The 26,951-nt window shown below is 54.9% G+C and overlaps 1 protein-coding gene across 8 annotated transcripts in view; it reads left to right on the top strand.

Annotated features, from left to right (window-relative positions):
* The window catches only part of ZFHX2 (zinc finger homeobox 2), a 31,732-nt gene extending 14,921 nt beyond the window's left edge, over window positions 1-16,811 (top strand). For 6 of the 8 annotated variants that reach the window (XM_042989420.1, XM_042989425.1, XM_042989424.1 and 3 more), the window contains exons 2-10: window positions 3,045-5,134; window positions 5,315-5,832; window positions 6,378-6,618; window positions 7,880-7,954; window positions 8,355-8,413; window positions 10,093-10,293; window positions 10,660-10,786; window positions 10,926-14,384; window positions 14,640-16,811. In XM_042989420.1, coding sequence (XP_042845354.1) covers window positions 3,094-5,134; window positions 5,315-5,832; window positions 6,378-6,618; window positions 7,880-7,954; window positions 8,355-8,413; window positions 10,093-10,293; window positions 10,660-10,786; window positions 10,926-14,384; window positions 14,640-15,619 — 7,701 coding nt within the window. In that variant the 5' untranslated portion in view covers window positions 3,045-3,093 and the 3' untranslated portion in view covers window positions 15,620-16,811. The remainder of the gene's footprint in view (window positions 1-3,044; window positions 5,135-5,314; window positions 5,833-6,377; window positions 6,619-7,879; window positions 7,955-8,354; window positions 8,414-10,092; window positions 10,294-10,659; window positions 10,787-10,925; window positions 14,385-14,639) is intronic. The other 2 variants (XM_042989428.1, XM_042989427.1) reach the window with 2 other exon arrangements.
* The last annotated feature ends 10,140 nt before the right edge of the window (window positions 16,812-26,951 follow it).

The raw sequence follows: 26,951 nt of genomic DNA, 5'->3' as shown, positions 1-26,951 counted from the left end.
AAGTTAGATCTGGAGTTGTGAATCAGGAGCCAGGAGGAAGCAGCTGATCGATGTGATGTAGGCGCGGTAGCCCAGCGGGGATGAAGCACCACCCGCGTCAGCCCTCGGTGGCAGGGCCCGGGAGAAGCCCGGCTTGCCCAGCCTCACTTCTTCCCACCAGGTGGGGCAGCGAAAGGGTGGTGGGCCCCCACTGTGAGGGGTAACAGTGTACTGTCAGACCCTCGTGAGCCAGCACATTTACCCCCTACCCCCAAGGATTCCGTAGGAGAGACACCTTTCTCCCAGTTTCGGGCTTCTGCTTTCTGGTTATCTAGGATAACCCCTCCATCTAATACCTTTACTTCCCTCCCGGTTCTCCAGCTACCTCCCCCCACCCCCCAGCCCTCCACCCCTTGCCCAGGTGCTGATTTGCATTTTCATTAGCATGCTGATCCAGCCCCACGCGGAGCTACTTAATGGCTCTGACTTCACGCCTGGCTAGCCCCCTAGGAGGAGGGGGGGAAGTGGGAAAGGGGGCCTGCAGGCTGGGTGGGGCCAGGCCGAAGACCCATTCCTAATCAAAGAATCTGAAGGTGAGCATTAGAGGTGGCCCAAGGAAGGAAGGAGAGACCACATCCCTTCTGGAAGCATGGGCTTGAACGCTAAAGGTTTAATCATTAGAGATTGGCTGATAATTAAGACCTGGAGTGGATGCAAGCCACTTGGGACACTGGGAAAAGTATGGGATGGTGAAGCATGGGGAACTGGTGAGTTTGGTGGGGACGGGAAGCGGGGCGGGGGGGGGGTGCGGAGGGGGAGGAAGGTGTGGTAATCAAGGTAAAAAGGCTGGGAGCAGCGTGGGAGGCCTGGTGTTTCTAGTAGCTGGAGGGAGCCCTGGAATCCTGACTGCTAGACCTCTGGAGGCTCATTTGGCCTTTCCTGGGTCTGAGGGACGATCCAGGTAGATGGAGGGCCCAGGTCTCTGTGCCCCGCCAGTCCTCTGGTTTCCCCTCCTTGGAGTTGTGTGACAGTTAGCAGCTCACTCAACCTGTTTCTTGGCTGCCTCATCTGCAAAATAAGATTAAATGAAATAATTGATGAAAGCATTTAGCACAGTGCCAGGACCATGGCATATGTACCTTAATAGCTTTTAGTAATATTACTGTTATTATTTTTTTTAATCTCTTTGTGGGGGAGGAAGCTAATCACATAGAATCGGTTGTCTTCCAACTGGCCAGGGAAGCCTCCGCCTATTTCACATGCTTGTGACCAGAGATGGCTCTGGAGGGCATCTGTGAGAGCAGCACCGGGCCTGCAGGCCAGCAGAAATTCACTGTGGCCTCTCTGGCTCAAGGACCTTGACTTAGGGAAATTACCCCTTCAGTGAGTGGAAAATCTGAGGGTCTTTCCTAGAGTTCATTCATTCAACAGACATGCACTGACTATGTGGCGGGCATTTTTCTTGGTGCTAATGATAGAGAAAGTAGGGTTCCTACTCTCATGGAACTTACCATCTAGAAGGGAGAAGTAAGTAAACCAGGAAATATCAGGTGGTGAGAAATCTCTGAAGAAAGTAACCCCCCGGAGCATGTTAGCTTCCATAGGAAGGGAAAGCCTGTTGGAAGAGGTGATATTTAAGCAGACACCTGAATGAGAATTTGCCACCATGCAGAGGTCTGGGGAAGAGTCTTCCTGGCTGACAGAGTAAGCTGTTTAGCTTAGGCAAGGCCCTAAGGTGGGAATGGACTTGGTGTGTTTGAAGAACAAAAAGGCGGCCAGTGGGCTGGAGGCAGCCAGCCAGGCAGGGTGGAGAGTATTAAGACGTGTCAGAAGTAGGCCGGCATCAGATCAGATAGATCCTTTTGTAGATCAGGATCCTTTTGGATCTTATTCATTGTACAGTGAGAAATCATGGATGGGTTCTTAAGGATATAGTACAATTGACATTTTTTTTTTTTGGTTTATTTATTTATGAGAGAGCGAGGGGAGGGATAGAGAGAGAATCCCAAGCAGGCTCCGCAATGTCAGCACAGAGCCTGATGTGGGGCTTGATCTCACAAACCACGAAATCATGATCTGAGCTGAAATCAAGAGTCAGACACCTAACCGACTAAGTCACCCAGGCACCCTACAGTTTACCTTTTTTTTAAAAGAATTTTTTTAATGTTTATTTATTTTTGAGAGAGACAGAGAGAGAGAGCATGAGAGGCAGTGAGAAAGAGAGAGAAGGAGACACAGAGCCCAAAGCAGGCTCCAGGCTCTGAGCTGTCAGCACAGAGCCCGATGCGGGGCTCAAACTCACGGACCGTGAGATCATGACCTGAGCTGAAGTTGGACGCTTAACCGACTCAGCCACCCAGGCGCCCCACAATTTACCTTTTAAAAGACGTTTAAGATATCTGAAATTTGCTTTAAAACAATACAGGAAAATGGAAAGTGGGTAAAGATATGGATGAACCAAGATCGGCCATGTGTTGGTGGCTGTTGAAACTGAGTCATGAGTACAAAGGGGTACCTTATGTTATTTGGTCTACTTTTATATAGGTCTGGCATTTCTTATAATTGAGAATTAAATGAAAGGTCATTCTGGCAGCTGGATGGAAGGAGACTGGGCTGTAGGGGCAGCAGTGGAAACGGAAGCCGCCGTGGAGCTCGGCACACTGGTTCAGGAAAGACCGTGGCTGGGGTGACGCCGATGCTACTGGAGACGATGCTAAGGGAGGGATAGGACGCGTGTCTGTCTGAGAGATTGCTGTCCCGTTGTATGTGGGGAGCGGGCTAGAGGAAGCTTCTAGGTTTTTAGCCTAGCAACCAGATAAATGGTGGTCCCAAGTTCTGAGATAGGGAAGATGGGAAGAACGAGCTCGGGGGGAGAAATAGTTCTGATTTTGGACATGTTATGTTTGAAGTGTGTTAGCACTAAGGTGAAGCTTCAGGTTGGCAGGTGGGTAGCTGAGTCTGGTGCTCAGGGAAGAGAGTGGGGCTGGAGTACCTGGAGAGTCAAGGGCCTGTCTGGGTGTCTCCTGCCACCTCACAGCCCCGCTCTCTCCATGTTTCCCCCGCAGGGTACTTGCCGTCACGCTGAAATGAACCCCCAGCGCTCCTCCGTCTGCCATGGCCACCCTTAACTCATCCTCTACCACTGGCACCACCCCCACCCCTGGACACAATGCCCCGTCTCCGCCTCCGGACACCTCCCCCCCTGGCACCCCCGCTGATCCTGTCACCAAAGATCCCCCTGCTGCCCCCTCCACCTCTGAGAGCATGAGGCCCTCAGAGCCAGGGGGACAGGCCCTGGAGTCAGGCTGTGGCCTCGTCCCACCACAGGAGACTGGGGAGCCCCGAGAAGAGGCTGGCTGTAGTGGCTTCTCACCAAAGGACCTAGGAGTGCAAGAAGACAAGGAGCAGGAGGAGGAAGGAGGAGGGCTCCCTCCCGTGGACCTAAGCAACCATTTATTCTTCGCAGCTGGTGGTGAGGCCTACCTAGTAGCCAAGCTGTCCCTGTCAGGTGGCAGTGAACTCCTGTTACCAAAGGGCTTCCCCCAGGGCGAGGTGGGAATCAAGGAGGAGCCCAGCTTGCCCCTCCTTGCCCACCTACCCTCTGCACACCTCACTGCCCTTCACATCCAACATGGCTTTGACCCAATCCAAGGCTTTAGCTCTTCTGACCAAATTCTGTCCCATGATACCTCAGCGCCATCTCCGGCCACCTGTGAGGGAAGGGATGGAGCCTTCTGGAGCTACCAGCTGGCTCCAAACCCACCCGGAGATCCCAAAGATGGCCCTATGGGGAGCAGGGGAGGAGACCACAGGGCACTCTTCTGGCTCTGCCTCCTGTGCCGCCTGGGTTTCAGCAGGGCCCAGGCCTTTATGGGTCACACACAGTCTCATGGGGTGAAGCTAACCCCTGCTCAACATCTGGGCCTGCCCAGTAATGCAGCTGTGCTTCAGGTGGGAGATGAGGACCGCGTGGCCCTCCTAAGCTTTCTGGAACCAAAACCACCTGCTCGCCCCCCTTTAGAAATGCCCCTTGATAATAGCAGCATGGTGAACACAGAGGCCAATGTAGCCCAGACTGAGGATGGTCCCCCTGAGGCAGAAGCTCCTGTACTGCCTGCGGAAGAAGTCAGGGCACTTAGCCCACCCTCCCCCGCAACAACTCCCGCCACCTGGGACCCCAGCCCAACCCAAGCCAAAGAATCGCCAATGGCAGCTGGCGAGGCAGGGCCAGATTGGTTCCCGGAGGGGCAAGAAGAGGAGGGAGGGCTCTGCCCCCCACTGAACCAAAGCTCACCTGCCTCTAAGGAGGGGGGCGCTCTCTCTGCCCCAGTCGGCTCCCCCGAAGACCCCAGCGACCCACCACAGCCCTACCGCCTAGCTGAAGACTACACCCCAGCCCCTGCGGCCTTCCAGGGCCTCAGCCTGTCCAGCCACATGTCTCTGTTACACTCTCGCAACTCCTGCAAGACGCTCAAGTGTCCCAAGTGCAACTGGCACTACAAGTACCAGCAGACCCTGGATGTGCACATGCGGGAAAAGCACCCGGAGAGCAATAGCCACTGCAGCTACTGCAGTGCCGGGGGCGCCCACCCCCGCCTCGCCCGTGGAGAGAGCTACAACTGTGGCTACAAGCCCTACCGCTGCGATGTCTGCAACTACTCCACCACCACCAAGGGCAACCTCAGCATCCACATGCAGTCTGACAAGCACCTGGCCAACCTGCAGGGCTTCCAGGCGGGCCCCGGTGGGCAGGGCAGCCCCCCGGAGGCGCCACTCCCGTCCTCTGCCGGGGACAAGGAGCCCAAGACCAAATCATCCTGGCAGTGCAAGGTGTGCAGCTACGAGACCAACATCTCCCGCAACCTGCGCATCCACATGACCTCTGAGAAGCACATGCAGAATGTCCTCATGCTGCACCAGGGGCTGCCGCTGGGCCTGCCGCCTGGACTGGTAGGGCCGGGGCCCCCTCCCCCGGCAGGAGCTGCCCCCGCCACCCCCCCTGAGCTCTTCCAGTACTTCGGACCGCAGGCCCTGGGGCAGCCTCAGGCTCCCTTGCCTGGCCCCGGGCTGAGGCCAGACAAGCCCCTGGAAGCCCAGCTGCTTCTCAACGGCTTCCACCACCTCGGAGCGCCTGCTCGCAAGTTCCCCCCACCAGGTAAGCAGCCTGGGGTCTGCACCTGTTTCCCCTTCTCCCTTCCCCAGGGCCAGACTCGAGCCTCTGCTCCCTCCTAAGGGCCAGCCCCCCACTGGGTAACCCCAGCTCCCTCGGCGCTATCCCCATTTACCTAACTGCCCCATTCCTTCCTTGGGCCACTAACCTGCTTCTGTCCCCCAGCCCCTGGCAGCCTCTCCCCGGACACCCACCTGCCTCCAAGTCAGCTCCTGGGCTCCTTGTCTGACAGCCTGCCCACCTCACCACCCCCAGATGAAAGCCCGTCCCTGAAGGTGTTCCGCTGCCTAGTGTGCCAGGCCTTCAGCACAGACAACCTGGAGCTGCTGCTCTACCACTGCAGCGTGGGCCGAAGCCTCCCGGAGGCTGAATGGAAGGAGGTGGCTGGTGACACCCACCGCTGCAAGCTCTGCTGCTATGGCACTCAGCTCAAGGCCAACTTTCAACTCCACCTCAAGACTGACAAACATGCTCAAAAGTACCAGCTGGCAGCCCACCTGAGGGAGGGGGGTGGGGCCGTGGGCACCCCCTCCCCAGTGCCCCTGGGAGATGGGGCTCCTTATGGCTCCGTTCCCCCCTTACACCTGCGCTGCAACATCTGTGACTTTGAGTCCAACAGCAAGGAGAAGATGCAGCTGCACGCCCGGGGCGCAGCCCATGAAGAAAATAGCCAGATCTATAAGGTGAGAGTGGGGCAGGGAGCCTCTGGGACTTGAGGGGAGCAGCACAGAGCCTCTGGGGGGAGAGAAGAGAAGGGGATGGGGACGGATCAAAGAGATGCTGAGTGGGAGAGCGATGGGAAGACCCAGGACTGGATATAGTGGCAAGTATGTACTGGGATAATCAACTTTTTGGAGATAGTCGTGGAGGGGAGGCCAAAGGATGGTGGACTCTGATAAAATGAATCCAGTACTTTATTCGGCTTTTCTGATGTTCGGGACTGGAGGGGACTGTCTGCTCAGGCCATCTTGTCATCCGTTCAAGAGGTTGGAACCAGATTCCATTCACCTACTAGGGTGGAGTCCAGTATTGGTAGGAGGAAGAGAAGGAGACAGGGGAGAAAAAGCAGTAATATTCAGGTGGCCACAGGAGGGAAAGGGGAGGGGGCTGAAGAGGGTGGAAGGGATGGGTAGGGAGCGGCTGCTGCTGGTCAGGCTCCCTTGGGGGAGGTGAGATCTCGAGGTGTCTGTCCCTTCTGGGCCTGAGCATCCTCTTTCTGTGCTTCCAGTTTTTGCTGGAGATGGAGGGGGCCGCGGCAGGGGCTGAGCTGGGGCTGTTCCGCTGCCTGCTGTGTGCGTGGGAGACCCCGTCCCGCCTGGCTGTGCTGCAGCACCTACGTGCACCGGCCCACCGCGACGCCCAGGCCCAGCGGCGTCTGCAGCTGCTGCAGAGTGGCCCCGCAGCCGAGGAAGGGCTCTCGGCTCTTCAGAGCATCCTGAGCTTCAGCCATGGGCAGCTCCGGACTCCCGGTGAGGAAGAGGGGACGGGGCAGGGCGGGCAGCAGGTGTGGGAGCTGGGGGTGGTGAGGTGATACCAGTGAGTCTGTGGGCAGTCAAGAGCAAGTGGGAAGGGGCCAGCTGTGAAGGGGAGATAAAACCGGACTTGGGGAAGAGTGAGGCTGCCCAGTGAAGCAAGGAGCAAGAGGCTGCTGGAGGGAGGAGGCAGTGAAGGGCAAGGGCTTTGCTGGGTGGAGAGCAGAGAACAGGAAAGTAGATAAGGAGGAATCACCCGCTGATTCCGAATCGTGACCAGCGTCCCAGCAACACTGGGTGTGGGGAGTGGCAGGAGCTGGTCAGGAAGGAGAGAACTAGAAAAGCAGAAGAATGGAATCCACTTCGTGCTGGGTTAGGGTATGTCAGAAGAAGATGGGAGTTGTGGGCCTGGCCCGAAGGTTGCAGGGATAGGAAGCCCTTGACAAGTTCCCCAGCCTCTTCCTGTCTCCTAGGAGGTCTTCAGCCCGAAGGCTGGGCTTAGGGTCCCCCTTAGGCAGCTGAGGTTGTACCAGCAGAGACCAGGAACAGCCCGCCAGGCGTCATTGATCCAGAGGGTGCAGGAGAAGAGCCTGGAAGGGGCTGTCAGAGGTGGGCATGGGCATTGGGGCTTTGTAGGGGCTGGCGGTGGGCGAGGGTGAGGGTACGGGCAGCAGGAACCAGGAACAGGCAGCATTGACTGGTGCTAATTGAATTGCCAATATGCTGGCTGGAGTTAAGTGCCGGAGGGGCCCAGATCAATAGCTAATGATCCTGGCGCAGGGCTGAATGGAGTTAAGGAACTTTAACACTTTAATTAGGCTGCCACCGAAAATAAATTCCTACACATCTGTCAATTCTTACTTGAGTGGTAATCTCTCCCAGCTAGACCTGCCGCCTCCTGCTTGCCGCACCTGCCTCCACTCAACTTCACTTTCCTTCTTCAGTGCCCCTCCCTTTATGTCTCTGGGCTCCCTGTTTCTGGGACCAGTAGGCAGGGAGCCCAGTTGGCCTGTCTCCGCTGTCTATGGCCAGACTTGTTTCCTCATCTTTAAATGATGGGGGCTGGGTACTTAGAGTTAATCTCTTAGGCTCTCCCACCTCCAACCCTGTCACTTCTTCATCGTCTGTTTCTTTTTGGCAGCTTTTTGACTCCTCCATCCATTTTCTCCTTCTTCTGGCTGCGTGTCCTGCTTCCTCTGCCCTATGTCCTCCCTTTCCTGATGCTTCACTAAGTTGGCTCTCCCCTCATCCCACACAGGGAAGCCTCCTGTCACCCCCTTAGCTGAGCTGCCCACCCCTGAAAAAGACTCTCAGAACAAGACAGAGCAATTGGGTGAGTTGCTCATCTGGTCCATTTTCCCTCTATCCCTGCCCCTTGTCCCCCACCCTCTGCCCCATCCTCATACATTCTGAGGTGCACATGGGATTCTGCAGTAATCCAGCCACCCAGTGAGGCCTCATAGGTGCATGGAGCCAAACTGATACAAGAAAGGGCTCATCAGAGGGAGAGGAGGGGGAGCCACAAAAGGCTTAAATCTGGCCATCCCGCTAACCTGGGATCAGCCCTGCTGGGCCTCCTTTCCCTGTACTGTGTACAGCTTTCCTGCCCTTTCCCCCCAGCCCAGCCCCCTACCCTGGAGGCTCTTTGCTACAAGTCAGGTAATCTTAAGGGCTGGGGGTCTGGAAAGAAAGAGGGAAGGCTGTCAGAGTCTCTTAATCTCTTCTCCTTTCAGCTTCTGAAGAGGTCGAGAACAAGTCTGGCTCTCGAGGAGACAGTGCCAACCAGACCACGGTCAGAACTGGGATAACTGGGAATAGCTGGGGTGGGGGTGGGGGGCGGGGTAGGGCCTGGTTTTACTGAAATTTGTTCATATTCTAAAGCCTGAAATTCTTATCAGTAGAGCTTTACAGCCAGATTTCAGACTAATGGCAGACCTAGTTTTGTCATGCTTGTGACTTGTCTCAAAACACATTAAGAGATGCCACCTAGGGCCAGTTATATGTTTAGCACCATACAGGGAGCAGAGCTGGCCCCAGGGGTGTAGCACAGAGGGAGAAGACAAGAAGGGAGGGCAGGACTTGAGGGAAAAGTGAAGACAGAAGCTGTCCCAAGGTAGGAAAAGCTGGAAGCAGGTGGAGGAAGGAGGGGAGGAGGGAAGACAAAAGTGAAGAAATGAAAAGAGAAAGCCCAAACCAAAAGGCTAGCCCGCTGCCCAGCTCTCTATTCCTGTCAGGAGCAGAAAGACAACTAGACACGGATGGTCATCTCCTGCAGAAGGCCCCAAGCCTGCATGGAACCATCTGGGCACCTCCTTCCTGAGGGTAGAGGCCCCAGCCCAGATGACTGACCCAGATAGCAAACCCTGAAGCTCTCCAAGTTTCCCAGCCTTGGGCCTCTGCCTGGCCTAGGCAGGACCTGTGTGTTTTAGCTTTGTGGCCTGAGAGTGTGGATTCTGAGGGGACTCCCAGACTGGGTCCCTGAGGCTCCATGCTGCCCCTCCCTCACAGCTCTCCAAATGGGACCTCAACAGGCAGGATTACTACATTTCCACAGACTGCAGCAGTGCTGGCCAGACCCTCCTCACTCCTGTTTTCTCCTGCAGACCGATTCCAGATGTCTGTTCCGAGGGCCAAGTGCATTAAAATGAGCATCTGGATGCCCTTCCTTTATGGCCATCCTGTCCCAGTATGCAGGCCTGGACCAGTGGCACAGGGGGCAGGAGAGGAACTGAGCCAGGGAGATGAAGATAGGCTGGAGGTCAGGCAGTCAGGTGACTAAGGTGGAGACAGGGCCTTCCCTTGGCCCCACCCCTCTAGAGGTGTGGGCGAGAATGTGCCTGCAGAGCAGGACAGAATTTTCATGGGCCGCTGGGGGAGCTGTGGCGTTTGTTTACATTAAGAAGGGGAAAAGGAAAAGAAAGTGGGAGCTGCTGAGCCGCTGGGAGATGAGCCAGCTTCTGAGCAGACAGGTAGGGAGGGCCCCTCTTCAGGAGACACTCAGGTTAGGGACCTTGGGGAGGCAGAGTGGGCAGGGATAAAGGAGCCTCTGGGTCCAGATGTGCCAGAGGGCAGGGGCGCCATCTCACAGGGGAGACACGGGCAGGGTGTGGGTGGGTAAGAAAACTAAATCCCGGGGAGATAGGTACAGGGTCATACTGTAGCTGGAGTACTAAGCAAGGCAGCAGAGAGAGGCAAAGACCAAGGAAAGGCCAGGATGGAGGGAGAGGGCCGGACAAAGAAGGCAGGCAAGGGGAAAGTCTAGCCTAGGCCTTTGTCCCAGTGGAAGGGAAATGAGGGAGGAGCCAGCTTCTTGCTTCTGGCTGGATCCGTGGTGATGCCTTGATGCCTCTGAATGCGGCTCACTGCTAAATTGGGAGTGGGGGATCATGCTGTGTCCAAGAACACAAAGGGCTGGGTGATGGTGGGCCCCATCATTCTCTGACACCTCCTCCCCGACCCATGTGCCCCCAGGTATTCTGCTGTCCATACTGCAGCTTCCTGAGCCCCGAGCCCGAACAGGTGAGGGCTCACACCCTCTCCCAGCATGCAGTGCAGCCCAAGTACAGGTGTCCGCTGTGCCAGGAGCAGCTGGTGGGCCGACCTGCCTTGCACTTCCACCTTAGCCACCTTCACAATGTGGTGCCCGAGTGCGTTGAGAAGCTGCTGCTTGTGGTGAGTACTGGCTGGGTGAGGACCCATCCAGGAGGCCTTGTTTGGGCCAGGAGGGGAAGAAGAGGCAGGGGCGTCCAGGCAAGTATGGGTTTAGCGGGGACAATGTTGGTGAGGAAGCTAAGCATTTCCTTCATTTCCATTAGGTCCTGATAAGAGCTGTTCGACTGGGGAGGCATGGGCTTTGGAGCAGGAGAGGCAGCAGCCCAGGCCCTCCCCTCTGGGGAAAAGCCAAAGTTCTGGGAGTGTTTCCAGGAGGAGACTGGAGCCCTGGACAGAATCTGGGCACAAGCCCAGGTGCAGAGCAGGGCGTGAGGAGTAGCAGGGTGGGTCAGCACAGGGGAGTCACTGGGCTTTCTTCCACTGTAGGCAACAACTGTAGAGATGACCTTTACAACCAAAGTGCTGCCTGGGCCCACTCTATGCCCACTGGGGGATGCCCCAGAGCCCCCTGCTCCGGGGCCAGAGCCTGAACCCAGCAGAGAACAAGGAGCAGGTAAGAAAGGGGACATGAGCTTCATGGACCAAGAGGGTCTGAAGACAACTGAGGCAGGGATCAGTTGTCCTTGATATGGGGTGGGTGGGGTCTGACTTCAGACAGTTACCTTCTCATGGCACCCTTCTCTTTCCTTCAGAAGGCCCTCAGCTGACCCCAGAAGCCAGTCCTGATCCTCTTCCTGAGCCTCCCCCGCCCTTAGCTGAGGCCCCAGACAAGCCCCCAGGAAGCCCTGATCAACCCCCATCGCCAGCCTCTCGGCCTGATGTCCTGGTGGAAGAATTGGCCCCTCCACCCACCATGGCTGAGGAGGAAGAGGGGCGTGTGGGGGAGCCCCGCCCTGCAGAGCCAGCTCCATCTGACTCTCGCCACCCTCTGACCTATCGGAAGACCACCAACTTTGCCCTGGACAAGTTTCTTGACCCTGCCCGGCCCTATAAGTGCACTGTGTGTAAGGAGTCCTTCACACAGAAGAATATCCTTCTGGTCCATTACAACTCTGTCTCCCACCTGCACAAGATGAAGAAGGCTGCCATTGACCCGTCCGGCCCTGCTCGAGGAGAGGCAGGTGCTGCGCCTCCCACTGCTGCTGCCACAGACAAGCCCTTTAAGTGCACTGTCTGCCGAGTCTCCTACAACCAGAGCTCCACCCTAGAGATCCATATGCGCTCAGTTCTGCACCAGACTCGCTCTCGGGGGACCAAGACTGACGCCAAGGCCGAGGGGCCAGAGCGTGGCCAAGAAGAGCCCAAGGAGGGTGAGACTGAGGGGGAGACTGGCACTGAGAAGAAGGGCCCTGACCCTGGTGGCTTCGTATCTGGGTTGCCCTTCCTGTCGCCTCCCCCACCCCCCTTGGACCTACACCGATTCCCAGCACCCCTCTTCACCCCACCAGTCTTGCCCCCTTTCCCTCTGGTGCCGGAATCACTGCTTAAGCTCCAGCAGCAACAGCTGCTCCTGCCCTTCTACCTCCATGACCTCAAGGTGGGGCCCAAGCTGGCATTGGCTGGGCCCACACCCCTGCTGTCTCTGCCACCTGCCACTCCTCCTCCCCCGCCCTCTAAGGCTGAGATGGCTGAGCGGGAGTGGGAGCGGCCCCCCATGGCGGAAGAGGGGAATGAGGCGGGGCCCGCCTCGCCCCCCAACTCCACGCCTAATGAAGCAGCCCGCACTGCAGCCAAAGCCCTTCTAGAAAACTTTGGCTTTGAGCTGGTGATCCAGTACAACGAGGGGAAGCAGGCTGTGCCCCCTCCCCCGACCCCACCCCCACCAGAGGCCCTGGGGGGTGGAGACAAGCTGGCCTGTGGGGCCTGTGGGAAACTCTTCTCCAATATGCTTATCCTCAAGACACATGAGGAGCATGTCCACCGCCGATTTCTGCCCTTTGAGGCCCTGAGCCGTTATGCTGCTCAGTTTCGAAAGAGCTACGATAGCCTATACCCACCCCCTGCAGAGCCCCCCAAACCTCCTGATGGGTCCCTGGATTCAGCAGCTCACCAACTGGGCCCTCCCTTCCTGGTCCCAGAGTCTGAGGCAGGGGGGGCCCATCCCTCTGAGGAGCGAAGCCGGGCAGGAGGACGCTGGCCACCAGAGGAGGAAGAAAGCTCCAGAGGGAATCTGCCTCCCCTACTGCCTGCAGGCCGCAGGTTCTCCAGAACCAAGTTCACAGAGTTCCAGACCCAAGCCCTGCAGTCTTTCTTCGAGACCAGTGCCTACCCCAAGGACGGAGAAGTGGAGCGGCTTGCAAGTCTCTTGGGCCTGGCTACCCGTGTGGTAGTAGTGTGGTTCCAGAATGCCCGCCAGAAAGCACGCAAAAATGCCATCGAGGGGGGGCCTGTGCCGACCGGAGGGGGCAGCGGGGGAGCCTCTGGCTGCAGGCGCTGCCATGCCACCTTCTCTTGTGTTTTTGAGTTGGTGCGGCACCTCAAGAAATGCTATGATGACCAGCCCCCTGAAGAGGAGGAGGAAGAGGCAGAGAGGGGGGAAGAAGAAGAAGAGGTAGAGGAGGAGGATGCAGAGGAGGAACAGAGCCTGGAAACCCCCGCACGGCCCGGGGGCCCGTCACCTGAACCTGCAGACAGGGAAGAGCTGAGCCAAGCAGAGGCAACAAACCCAGGAGGCAAAGAGCCTGAAGGGAGGGCCCCTCCCTCGCCTTCCCCAGTCCACACTTGTGACCAGTGCACCATGTCTTTCCCCAGCCAAGATCTCCTGACCAGTCACCGCCGGCTACACTTCCTGCCATCCCTGCAGCCCGGTGCTGCACCCCACCTCCTAGATCTGCCATTGCTGGTGTTTGGGGAGCGAAGCCCCCTGGTGGCAGGTGCTCAACCGGCCCCAGGGCCACTGCTGAAACGGAAGCATGAGGAGGGCAGCCTGTCCCCAACGGGCAGTGAAGCAGGGGGTGGAGGGGAGGGCGAACCCCCCAGGGACAAGCGCCTACGTACCACCATCCTGCCCGAGCAGCTGGAGATCCTGTACCGTTGGTACATGCAAGATTCCAACCCAACGCGCAAGATGCTTGACTGCATCTCCGAGGAGGTGGGACTCAAAAAGCGGGTGGTGCAGGTCTGGTTCCAGAACACCAGGGCCCGGGAGAGGAAAGGCCAGTTTCGAAGCACCCCTGGTGGGGTGCCCAATTCAGCAGTCAAGCCCCCCATCACTCCTGCCCCTGCAGCCTTCCCCAAGTTCAACCTCTTGTTGGGCAAGGTAGACGATGGATCTGGGAGGGAAGCCCCAAAGCGGGAAGCACCTGCTTTTCCCTACCCACCAGTTACTCCTGCTGCCGGGCCCCTGGCTTTCCTACCACCTGGGAAGGAGGCCACCACCCCAACACCAGAGCCACCTCTACCTCTCCCACCTCCCCCTCCACCCAGTGAGGAAGAGGCTACAGAGGAACCTTCTAAAGCTTCACCAGAGAGCGAGGCTTGCAGTCCATCTGCAGGGGATCTCAGCGATTCGTCGGCTTCCAGTCTGGCCGAACCAGAGTCTCCTGGGGCTGGGGGAAGCAGTGGAGGAACAGGAAGTGGGGTCGGGGTTCCAGATGGAATGGGGCAGCGGCGCTACAGGACCCAGATGAGCAGCCTGCAGTTGAAGATCATGAAAGCCTGCTATGAAGCCTACCGTACCCCAACCATGCAGGAGTGCGAGGTGCTGGGGGAGGAGATTGGGCTGCCCAAGAGAGTCATCCAGGTCTGGTTCCAGAATGCTCGTGCCAAGGAAAAGAAGGCCAAACTGCAGGGGGCGGTAGTTGGTGGGGCTGGGGGCAGCGGTGAGGGCCCCTTGGGAGCCCAGCGCACTGACTGTCCCTACTGTGACGTCAAGTATGATTTCTATGTCTCCTGCCGAGGCCATCTCTTTTCCCGCCAGCACCTGGCCAAGCTCAAAGAGGCAGTCCGAGCCCAACTGAAGAGTGAAAGCAAGTGCTACGAGTTGGCCCCAGCACCCGAGGCACTCCCGGCTCCCAAGGCCCCACCGGCCACCACACCTGCCTCTGTGCCCCTTGGGGCTGGCCCGGCCCTGCCTCGCCTGGCCCCGGTCCTCTTGTCTGGTCCAGCTCTGGCCCAACCCCCGCTGGGCAGCCTAGCTCCTTTCAATTCAGGTGAGTGGGCATTTGGGAGGGGTTGGACTTCAGAAAGCATCTCTCTCTAATGACATGCCCCTCTTTTTCCTCCTGGACTCTTCCACCTCCAGTCTCCTGTCGCCTCCTTAGTTTCAAGCTCTTGGGGGAGAGGAGGGAGGGAAGGGAGCAAGGCAGCTAGGCGGTGGGAATGGGCGAGGGTGTGGCTGGAGGTGGCAGGATGGACACCAGGCCAGTAGGTGGCTAACCCTTCATCCCCTCCTTTCGTCTTCCTAGGCCCTGCAGCCTCCTCGGGCCTCCTGAGCCTCGCCACTTCAGTCCTGCCTGCTACCACAGTGGTCCAGACTGCTGGCCCAGGCTGCCCCTTACCTCAGAGACCTGTGCCCGAACAAACTAACAACTCCACAGCAGGCACCACTGACCCTGCCCCAGGCCCCCCTACTGAGCCCTCCGGGGACAAGGTCTCTGGTGAGCGCAAGCCAGTTGCAGCGCCCACCAACTCCTCCACTGACGCCCTCAAGAACCTCAAAGCACTGAAGGCTACAGTCCCAGCCCTGCTGGGGGGCCAATTTCTGCCCTTCACATTGCCCCCCACAGGGGGGGCAACACCACCAGCTGTCTTTGGCCCCCAGTTACAGGGGGCCTACTTCCAACAGCTCTATGGCATGAAGAAGGGGCTATTTCCCATGAACCCCGTGATACCTCAGACCCTCATCGGACTGCTCCCCAACGCCCTCCTCCAGCCACCACCCCAGCCCCCTGAGCCCACAGCCACAGCGCCTCCAAAGCCGCCCGAACTGCCTGCTCCAGGGGAGGGGGAGGCCGGGGAGGCGGATGAGCTGCTGTCAGGCAGTACCGGCATCTCCACCGTGGATGTGACCCACCGCTATCTGTGCCGCCAGTGCAAGATGGCATTTGATGGGGAGGCCCCGGCCACGGCTCATCAGAGATCCTTCTGCTTCTTTGGGCGGGGCTCGGGGGGTTCTGTGCCCCCCCCACTGCGGGTGCCCATCTGCACCTACCATTGCCTGGCATGTGAGGTGCTGCTGAGTGGGCACGAAGCCCTGGCCTCCCACCTGCGCTCCTCGGCCCACAGGCGCAAGGCGGCCCCACCCCCAGGGGGCCCACCCATCACCGTCACCAACGCCGCCACTGCCGCCACGGCTGCCGTGGCTTTTGCCAAAGAGGAAGCAAGATTACCTCACACGGACTCCAACCCAAAAACTACTACTACCTCTACACTTCTAGCTTTATAAACAGACAAACCAAGATGGGGGGGAGAGGGGAGGGCCTCAGGGCTCCCTCCCTTACTCCAAGGGGTGTTCGGTGGGAGCTCAAATCCCTCACCCCAACCCTCAGCTCGGCCCACCTCACGGGAATCTTTAAATTCCCACCCTCAGTGGGCTTCACACACCCCACCTCCAGCAGAGTCCTGCCTCCTCCCCTGCCCCCAGACACACACTGATCCTCTGCGGCTCATTGCCCATCTTCACACCCACTTTGTCATCCTGATGGTCCACTCATCTCTGCCCTGCCCACCACACACAAGATCTATCCTTGAGTCCATCTTCCTACAACCTTTTCCCCACTGAATTCCCAGTCACCCTCCCCCCACAAAACACAGTCAACCCCCGCGAACACACAAGTACATGTTATCCCATGCTGTTCTACTGACTGAGAAAACACCAAAAAAAAAAAAAAAAAAAAGGAAGAAGAAGAAAATAAAGAAAACCCAAGGCAAAGAAGGGGTAAGGAAAACAAACATTGCTACTCCCCCTTCTCCTTACCCCCTTGTCTAGAGCGTCACACAGCTCACAAACTTTCCAAATACCCAGTTGGCTCCCAAGGTTGGAGCCTGGGACGGGCAGGGAGCCCACAAAACTCGAACCAAACTGGAGGCTGGCAGGGGGAGAAGCGCTTGCAGCTCACTCTCCCCACACCCCTCCCTCCTAACCCTCTCCTCGCCTGACAGGGGAGCCCCTGCGGCCTGGACTCTAGGGGAAGCCGCCGCCAGGAACCCCTCTGCCAACCCCCACCCTGCACCCTGGGAACTGCAGTAACTTATTCTCAAAGGCTTTAAACACAGAGATCCTCTCAGCAGCCGTGGGCCTGCCCCTTGTCCCAGCCCTGCCACGTGGGGGTCCAGCCTCCGGGACCGGCGCTGCCCACCAACGGCAAATCCAAAGTTCTTTTATTTAAAAAAAAAAAAACAAAAAAAAAAAACTGAAACACATACACGACCAAAAAAAAAAAAAACAGCGAGAGAGAGCACGCGCGCACATGTGCACGGGAGAGAGATGGAGACAGAGGAATGAACTAAAGTAAAACACAAGCTTGGAAAATACAGAAAAAACTGAAAAGTCTCCCATCAAACAAGTGTTTTTTTCCTGTTTGTGTTACCTTCCCCTCCGTGTTGAGGGTTTCTTTAAACCACTGGTCTTTGGAAGATCTAATGGCTTTAAGTCCTTGTGTGGGTTTGGTGATCCTCAAGATGGAAAGCCATGCAGCCTGGCCTTGGCCATGCCCAGCCTCAGAGGTGGGGGCTGGTAATGGGGAGACAGGCTCAGACACGGGGGAGACCTACCCTTGCCCCTGAACTGAGTATCAGGACAGGTAACATCCCCTCATTCCTAGCTGCTAGTTAGAAAAGTCAGTACCACCAGATGTATCCTGGAGGTCCAAGGAAGAAAGGGGTGGACAGGGCAGTTGGGTAAGCCTCTCTTTTGTGCAGCTAACCACCACTTCCTTTTGCTTCTTTCACAAAACCCTTCTATTTCCCTTTCCATTTCTGGTCACTTCTTGGACTCCTTGCTTTTGTGGGGTCCCTTGCTCTCCATATGTGTTCTTCCCTCATCCTCTGCCCTTGCCTTTTTTCCCACCGGCAAGCAGCAGCTGCTGGAGGTGCCACCAAAGGAGTCAGGCTGTCCGGGAGGCCCACACGGCTCTGGAGCTCATGACAGATGAGGGGGTGGGTGGGCAAGGAGGTGACTGAAGCACAAGGTGAAGAATGTCTGATAGGGTGCTGTCACCAAGGGGACCAACGAAAGAGGAATGAGCTAGAAGAGAGTCCCCCACCTCTAACCTCATTGTTCCTGCCAGGATCAGGTGGTAACTGGCCACCCCAAAGCCCAGCTAAATTGGCACAGGGTAGAAAAGCAGGTGCTTTATTTCAACAAAGAAAAGCTTGCAAAAGCTCCTAGTCCTCCAGGTAATTTCTGCTACTCCCCTTGCCCCAGACTTCCCCTCTCAAGGGAGTCTCTTTGCAAACTTTCTCCCTTCAGGCTTCTTCCGCTACCATCATCCATTTAATATGCAGACACACCAATTCAGTCAGCCCTAGAATTTTGACTTCCTGGCCCGTCACTCCACCCTGTGAACTGGTTAATACCAAAGCGGTGGCTTATGTGCCCAGAAGATGGGAGGGGAGAGTGGGGGAGGGAAAAGTCAGCTGAGTCCCTAGTGCCCACAGGTTCTGCGAATCGCACTTCTGGTCCATTTCTCAAATTAAAAGCTCCTACTCTAGCAAACTGGGGTGGGGCAGAGCCAGTCACTCTGATGATGTCAGGCATAAATGCAGGCCCTACTGTGGTCTCAATCTTGCTGCCAACCTTCCCACCTCTCAGCATCTCTTTTGCACCCCAACCTCCCTCCTTCCCTATCCTTTACCTTCTCCTGTTGAGATTCTGTGTATAAAACTACTTTCTTAGCAGCATGTGTGAGGAAAGAAGCTTTTTCACTCTGTGCTTTCAGGGAATATGACTTGTGTATAAAAGTTGAAAACCAAAAAAAAAAAAAAAAAAAAAAAGGAAAAGAAACATTTTAAAGAAAACCATGGCAAACACCTGGTATGGGATGATTAGGGGTGTGGTGTCATGCATTTTATGAGTTCACAACAAGGACAGGTTGGCTTCAGTTCGAACTGTGTATATTTTTAGTGGGAGTTAAGAGAGCCAGATATCCCTCCTCCTCCTCTTGCCCTCAAACATGTTCTCTTACACCTGGATACCCTGGTCTGGAGACACCATGTACATGCATAGCAGTAGACAGCAACTGACTCTAAGCAACTGTCCTAACCAGGAACCCTGCAGTTTGAGACAAAAGAGCAAGGCTGACTGTGGAGTTAGGTTTCCCATTCCATGTTCCCAGTGCCCGGAAGCATTCCTCCCTAACCCCATTCTCAGACCAGAAGTCCACAGGAGCAGTGCTCCTGCTTCAGAAATGCGCAGTGGGCCACTCTGGTAGACAGAAGTCAGTAGGCCCTATGCAGAATGCTAGAGGTGAGCACCAGGTCGTGCTGCTTCTCCTGGGGAGCAGTAGACCCAACTCAAGCACCTGGCACATCAACAGCTATATTGTAGTATAGGCTCCACCCCAACAACCCTAAAGTGAGCTTCAATCCATGGCTCCTATGATTGGTCTTCCACGGCCTGGGGCAAAGGCCTAGGGTCTGACACACATGGGTCCTAAGGCATCCAAATTCTGGTCTACCCTACTTACCGCTAGGATCAGTACCAGGAGACAGGAGGTGGAAATGAGCTTGGCTGTTTTTGCTCTAAACCAGAATCATTATGGGATGGCTTTAAGGTACCCCATTCTCAACTAGGAACAGAACTCCAAGTCTTCTGCAAGAATATGGCAAAATCTGAAGCTGCAGCAGCCAAATGGGGTAGAATGTGCAATAGGACCACTAAAAGAAACACATTCTTTCTCCAGCTCTCTAGCCCCTGGAGTGTACTTACAGAAGCATGCACAAGAACCAAGAAAGCCAACCATTCCAGCCATGGTAGCACCCATCTACTTAATTCCTTCTATTTGTTCCTTAGTCACTTTCAGGGCTTAACAATCAGATCACCAATCCTCCAAACCTCCACCAGCCTGTTTTAAGATGCATTTTTCCATCCAATAGAAATATATATAGGAACTTGCACCTGAAATACAGAACTCTGTATAACTGCACCAATGGAACAAGCACACACACTGTCAGCAACTGCAGCAAAACCACGGAGAGAGCTACAGGGATACATACATGCCCTAAGGAAGGGCCCCATGGGCACAGAGGCACAAAGGACATGCCTTCAGACCTATCACCTACACTTCACATAAGTAGAACCACCCTCCAGGACATACTCATTTTCTTCACATAAAAACAGTGGGTTTGAAAAGCTTATGAACAGTCAGGGGGAAATGTAACCAGTATCAGAAAGGGTGACCAAGTGTTATAATCCATGGGGAAAGGACTTTAAATTTCTGTGCACTGTGACACTAGGGAGGGGAGAGGTAGAAGAGAAATCAGGAGGAAACTTTAGGGAAAACTCATGAAACACAGGAATAAACTGGTTTGGGACCCTGTGTTATAGGAAGGGTAGGCACTGAGGAACCTTTCTCTCTAGGTTGTGGTGCAAAGCTCAAACCACCAGCTGGGAGCAACTAGTGAGAAACTTGTGAGCCGTGAGGATGTCATTTAGGACTAAGGAAGAAATGCCCCAAATACCAAGGAAACCTTTGCTACAACAAGAAGGGCTACAGACCCAGTCTGCAGGATTATAGCTTTATATACATTGTGAAAAGGGCAGATGAAGGAAAAGCAAGATAGAGGACATCCATAGAAGACCTAGACCGTGACTCGTCAAGTTGGGGGAGCGATGGGAAGTGATTCCCAGGCAAGACTATACAGGAAGAACATAAAATTGGGTGAGGTCCCACTCTGTCATTCTCCATCATACAGAGGTCTCAGACAACCTTCCACACAAAGGACAGTAAGGGGTAAGTGGCATTATTCCCTGTCAGTAGTCTGAACCTGGTGTTTCCTGCAGCTCTCCAGCCAGAGAATTGTCTGGCTAGAAACTCATGGGGAAGCAGGCTGGACCTGCTTATGTGGACCGGAAGGAAGGTGATGGGGAAAGGTGACCTGGGATTGACTCTTTTTTTTTTTTTTTTAAAGTAACCTCTACCCCCAACATGAAGCTCTAACTCATGGCCCCAAGTTCAAGAGTCAGATGTGGAGTGCCTGGCTGGCTGAGTCAGTTAACCTCTGACTCTGGATCTTGGCTCACGTCATGATCTCACTGTTTGTGAGTCTGAGCCCCATGTCGGGCTTTACACTGATGGCACGAAGCCTGCTGGGGATTCTGTCTCTCCCTCTCTCTCTTCCTCCCCCAGCTTATGTTCTCTCTCCCTCTCAAAATAAATAAACTTAAAAAAAAAAAAAAAAAAAAAGAGTCAGATGCTCCACCAACTGAGCCACACAGGCGCCCTCCTGGGGTTAACTCTTAATCCTATCCAAGCAAACACACACTTTTACACAAACAATGGCTAAAACACCGAAATGGGTAATCTGTAGGAGCTCAGCATGCCCCACATCCACAGTCCTTCCCTGATACTCAACCTTGTACCATGTCTTTTCACCTGGACTTGAAGAATGACCCACACTGTGCTCATTCCCACCGAGTGCTCAAACAACAGTATCGTCTGCATCTTGCTAAGTATCCACAGTCAGCTAGGCCCTGTACTCCGTTGACCGCTCCTTCCACTACCCAGGACCCAGATCTGTCTCCAATAAGAAGAATAATTAGGATTCATCCTGTACCAAGCATAGAATCCACACAAATCTTGCTGGATCACAGAGAGCCATCTTCCGGCCATGCTCCTAACCTGGTGGTTCTCAGTGGTAAAGTTTAAGAAACAAAGGGCGGCCTACCATCAGAATTTGAAAGTGTTCCCTAAGGGATTCTTTTGTGATAACTACTGCCAGGGAGAAGCACCGTTCTGACAAGCTAAACCTGTGTGATTTGACCTCACAATCTATCCTATTCCTCCTGTTGCTCCTACCCAAAACACATTTACACACACCCCACATGCATGGCAGCATAAAGACAGGCCTGTGGTTGGGGAGGAAGAAGAAAGATGCAAAAAGCCTAGAGAAATCCAATCTAGAGTAACTGTTCTACAAGGTGACTGCTGTCTCTTAAAACAGTTTCTCAAAGTTCTGTTCACCCGCATCGTGGTCACCTGTGCTGGCTTAAAATGCACATTCCTGAAACACATTTCATATTAGTTTAAGAACCCCTGATTTGGGCTACTCAGCCCATATACGTCTGTGACCTGCCTGGAACTTTCCAGCACCCAGGGCCCTATCCTGCTACACCAGGGGCTCCCACCAGGCGCCTAGCATCACCTCGGAATTGTTTTCTTCATTACCCTGCCATCACCCCCACCTCCAACATCTGGGAAATCTGACTGTGTCTTCTGCCAACAGGCTGTTCTTGAACAGGAGACAAGAAACATCATCCACTCACCCATTCGGCTGAGTGTCTCCCTGCTTTTTCCTGTGCTGTGGAAACCACCTCCCTTCTTCTGAAGCTGGCATCCACTTCCAGAGATGCTGAAACCAGAACTCCCCCCAACCCTAAGCAGCTCAGTAACATAGTAATGGTTTGATTTCCTTCTGGGCAGGTCTTCTCCTCCATCGGACCCACCCAGCCTCCCCCAACATTACCCAGAGCCAAATCTTCTAATTGAAGATCCTCCTAGTTACTAATCCACAGCCTCTGGCTACTCAGAAAGCAAGGAAAGCCCAACCTATTGGAATTTCTTCCAGATCGAGGCCCAAGGTGCAGTTTTATGGCACTGCCAAAGGCACTGCCTCTGAAGGCATAGGGCTGGTCTGCGTCACCACAGATGCTGGGGACTCTCCTTCTAGGAGCCTTCCTCTCTATGAGGGTTCATTGCTGATCTGTGGATTCCCTTTCAGGGGTGAATTTCAAAGACATGGACATTTATCCAATTCTACCTAATTGCGGTGCCATTGAGAAATTCCTAAATCTCGGGAAACACTCTTTCTGGAAGGACAAGTCCCAGGTGCCTTTGTTTTTCTTATACTTATCTACCTCTTTAGGCCTAGAGCACCTCTTCATTTTCCTGGGACTGTTACTGAATATGGGCCTTTTAATGAGGGAGGAAGAACTGGTTCATCTCAACCACAGCTCAGCCAATCACAAGGCATAGGGCAGACAAAATATATACGGGGATAAACCACCCCACAACCAACAGCAAGGCCTGAGGGTCCCTCCTTCCTACTTCTCTTCTAATCTCTTCTGGCACCAGCTTTGTGACAACATAGCTGGCTGTCCTCTCTACAGCTTTCATTTGCCCTGCTAGCATTTTCTCTGTCTTCACTGCCCAGAGAGGCGTACAGGCCACTGGCCTGGAGCCTTGGATTTGGTTTCTTGCCTATGCCCTTGGCCCTCTGTTCTCCAGGTTCCCTTGAAATAGCTACTCAAACACTGACTGTGGTAGCAGTTAAATCCCTTTCTTGGAGGCAGTTAAGTAGGAGGGAGGTGGGTGTCTACTTGAGGTTGGCTGGCGAGTACCGATGCAGCAAGCTGTTGAGGGTGCCATCTCATGCCACTCCCCAGCAGAGCTCCGCCTGATGCCCGGAGTGCCCATGTGCGCTGCCCCCTCTCCCTCTGCCGCCAAGTGGCGGTCGTGAGCATTGTTTGGCGGCTTTGGGTTTGCCGCAGTGCCAGGATCTGAGACACTGTTCACGTGCCAGTGCAGCACTACCAAGCGTGGCGGCATCTAGTTGGTTGGGTGCCAAGCAGTAGGACCCAGATGGTGATAGAGAGATGAAAGAGGGGTGGAGTGGAGGGAGGGGGAGGAGAGGAAGGCACCAGGGAGAAAATCAGATACCTCACTTGTTAGAGTGGAAAGTCCAAACGAGATCCACAGAAAGGTACCCTTCCCATTCTAGATCCCAACTCAGCAAGCAAGCCACCCCCCCCCACCCCCCACCCCCCCGCTCCCACCATGCTCGCACGGTGACATACACAGACCAGGCAAGAGGATTTGGCCATCTTCAGCAGGAAACTGGCTGGGGGCCAGACAGGACTGCCAGCGCTCTCTGTCCTTCTTCCTTGGGGTCTTGGCAATGGCATGTTTCCTCCTTTGTGTCCTCAAGCCTCTCTCCGTCTGTCGCTCCGCTCCCCATGCCTAAGAGGGAACAGGAAGGAGGTCCTGGCAGAAAACAAGTCTGTTCTCCCAAACAACTCACTCTCTCTCTCTCTCTCACTCTCTCTCTCTCTCTCTCTCTCTCTCTCTCTCACACACACACACACACACACACACACACACACACACACACACCATCTCACCTCCCTTCTCATTCCTGGCACAGCAACCTTCTCAACCAGATTGGCAAGAGGCACTTCTACCCTCCTCCATTCCACACAATGCCAGAGCCTCTGCCAGGCTCCATGGGCAGTGCCAGCACCCACTGCTTCACGCCCACATCCCCGCGCTTTTCACAGAGGCCAGCCCTGAGGAGCTCCCCCAGGGAGCAGTGGCATGATCCCTTCTCCTGCTCTTAGACACTTTCTTGGCACTTCCCTGGCTACTCTTTCCACCACTTCACTTTCCCAGACTAGAAGAAGGCTAACTACCTCATAGTCCAACTGTTTCTCAGAGCTGAGCTCCAGAGGGACAGAAACATCATTAACACATCTCTGCCCCTCCTCTCTGCCTCCTGGGGCCCCTGTTCCCACTGCCCCAGCTCGGGGCACCAGCCTGACGGGTGTGATGCCAATGGCTCCCAGGTACCGAGTCTCCCTCTCAGACCACCAGGACTCCTGCGGCTGTCCCCCTCCCCATTCGCTTCCTCCCATCTCCGCGGGCACAAGGGTGGCAGCTGCAGTGCCAATGCGTGTAAGCAGGCAGCATGAAGCAACTCATGCACCCTCTTCTGCCCTCCCAGGCCTCAACCCTCTCCCCTCCTTCCACTCCATCCCCCTGTCCTTCTGGTTGGACACTAGATTGGCAACCGCAGTGCCAACCCCCACCCATGCCCAGGAGGCTCACATACAGCACGCGTTTATGCGTACATGTACATGCGCACACACACACACACATACACACGGCCCCATGAGTGCCAGGCAGCGGTGGCAGACACACAGCAATGCACAGTGACGGGTATACCCGAGGAGGCAGCCAGATTCGGCACCTGATCCAGCACCCGTTTGGGATTGGGTGGGTAGGCGGGCGGGCAGGCGGGCGGAGGGGTGATGGAGGCAGGCGATGGCCCTAGGTTGGCAGCCGATAGAGCTGGGAGAATGGAGGGAACAGATGCTCTTTGCCCAGCCTCTCTCCCTCTCTCTCGGAGATCAGTGCCAAGCTGGGGGGATGGGGTGAGGGGAGGATGGGGGAAGGGTGGCATTTGGAAAGCTGGCAGGGGGGGGAGCTGGGTCCGCCCAGGCTGGGCAGTGCCGGCACTGGCTGCCGCCTCTCCACTCTGCCATCTGTCTCGCTTCTCTCCCCACCCCCTTTCTCTTTCTCTCTCCCTCCTTCATCCACAGCAAACCGAAAAGAAGAAAACAGGGTCCTCATTCCGCCCACCCCCAACCTCTGCCAGACCCCCTCTCCTCCCCACAACTCACCATACCATACCACCACCAAGCCATCTGTGCTCTCTCCTCCTGGCTCAGCCACCTTCTTTCACTCGCCTTCGCCCTCATACCAAAACGGGTGCAATGTTTTAAAAATATATATACATGTATATTTTAAAAAGCAACTTAAAAAAATTTTTTTCTTTGGGAATGTCCTGTCCTTCTGAGTCTGGGTCCTCGGTGCCAATATTTATGGCAAGCAGAGGGAGGGGACCCTGTCCTCAGCTGGTGCCCATGAATCCCATGCCAGGGAGGAGGGGTGGCTGGGGTGGGGTGGGGGTGGGGTGGGGTATCGGGAGAGCTCTCTTCTCTCTGCGCCTGTGGTGGTTTCTTTTTTTTTTCTCCTCTTCCACTTCCGGAGCAGATTCAAATAGATCTAGAGCCTTCCCCACCCCCAGTTCCCAGGGCCCCTGTGCCCTTCTCTCCCTGCTTTTGATTTTATTCCTCGATCACCCTTTCCTTTTTTTGGTGTGTGTGTGTGTGTGTGTATGTGTGTGTGTACGTACGTGTGCGTGCGTGTGAGTGTTTGCATCCATGGCGGTGGGCACTGTGCCAGCCACCACACAGCCATCTGCGATGCCTTCTGCAGCCTCCGCTTTCTCCTTGCCACCTCCAGCCCCCAGCTCCCCGGCACCCCAGCTCTCCACCCCCCATCATTAATTAGCTACTGAATTAATTAAATCGTGAATGCTAATTAACATTCCTACAGGGCACGCTGCCAGGCTGGGAGGGCAGCGGGGGTGTGAAGAGGGGATTGGGAGATTGGGATGGGGGAAGAGGAAGGAGAGCCAGTCTGCTTAGAAGAGCAGGGGGAAGATGAAAAGAACCCAAAAGAAGGATGAAGGAGAAAGAGGGCAGAGTGATGAGACATGAACACGGAAAATGGGGTGTAAAAATGGAGTCCAAAGGAGAGCAACCCACCTTTCCTGCCCAAATAAGACAGAGCCAATTCTCACCAAGCTTACCTTTCCATCCCAGGACGTATATATTCCTAATATATACAGCAGCTTTCTTCCTGTCTCTTATAGAAAATTAACCCCAAACCAGAGAATCAACAGCTACTACCTGTCAATCCAGCCACAGTGATCCTCAGACCAAGCCACCAAGAGGAAGCTCTGGGCTCAGGGGAGCCCATGTTGACTTGTCTGTCTCTACCTCTCAGATATTGAGGTAAAGGGGGCAATCTGTGAGCATCTGCTGCAGGAAGGCATGGGGGATTGACATGGGGAACTGTGAGGGGTGTCAATTCAATGGGAATTCAACAGCAATTAGCAAAAATCATTGGCACTGCCTGCAAGGCTGCGCTAGGGAGACTGTGACAAAAGACTGACTGCCTTTGGGATTCCAGAGGAGGAAGAGTGGAAACACTCCTTCCCATCTTGAAGGTCAAGAATTTGGGGAAAAAGTGAGTAAGGACCATCTAACTTGGAGTTGTTGCTGTTTTTAAGGGTTGCTCCTTAGAAAAGTGGATCCCACGATCAAATTTGTTTGGGAAATTCCGTTTATTCCCCCTTTAAGAGATTCAAAATGCATATTGGTTTGTTGATGCTCTGAGAAGTCCTGAGAAAAAAGAAAATGTTAGATGTGTTTAACCCAGATACTCAAATTCATTGGGCCATGGAACCCTCATTTTATATTTTCTAATTTAATTAATTCTATTCACACAGAAGCAGTGCTCCACTTTGGGGAAAGCTCTATCAAGTAATTAGGCATGGCTCTGGCCTGGAAGCTGGCAGACAGACTAGCTGGTCCCAGGTCAGCTGAATCCCAACAGTCCACAAAGAAAGGAAGAGCACCTAGGCTCTGGTCTTCTGAATGTGATACACCAGCTCATGATGGAGAAGCCATAACAATCTTTAACACCATAGACTTATAGTTTCAGAGCTGGAAAGAGACCTTAGCAACCATTCCTTAATTTTACAACAGAAGCAACTGAGACTCAGAAAGGTGAAGTGATTTGCTTAAGATCACAGAGCCACTAGATGACAGCACTGACATTAGGACCAGAATTTCCTGACCTTTAGAATAGGAGAGGACTTAAAACTCTAGGACCAGCCCGACATAGGATTTATCAGTTACATATGCTCTTAAAGAGCTGCACCCAGACTCCTTCTCTCTGTTGACTAAGGCCCAGGCCTAGTCTTTTTCCCCC

Source organism: Panthera tigris, chromosome B3 (genome assembly GCF_018350195.1).
Source record: "Panthera tigris isolate Pti1 chromosome B3, P.tigris_Pti1_mat1.1, whole genome shotgun sequence".
Taxonomy (NCBI): domain Eukaryota; kingdom Metazoa; phylum Chordata; class Mammalia; order Carnivora; family Felidae; genus Panthera; species Panthera tigris.
The sequence above is the reverse complement of the archived record's forward strand: the minus strand, read 5'-3'. Positions and strand labels throughout refer to the sequence as shown.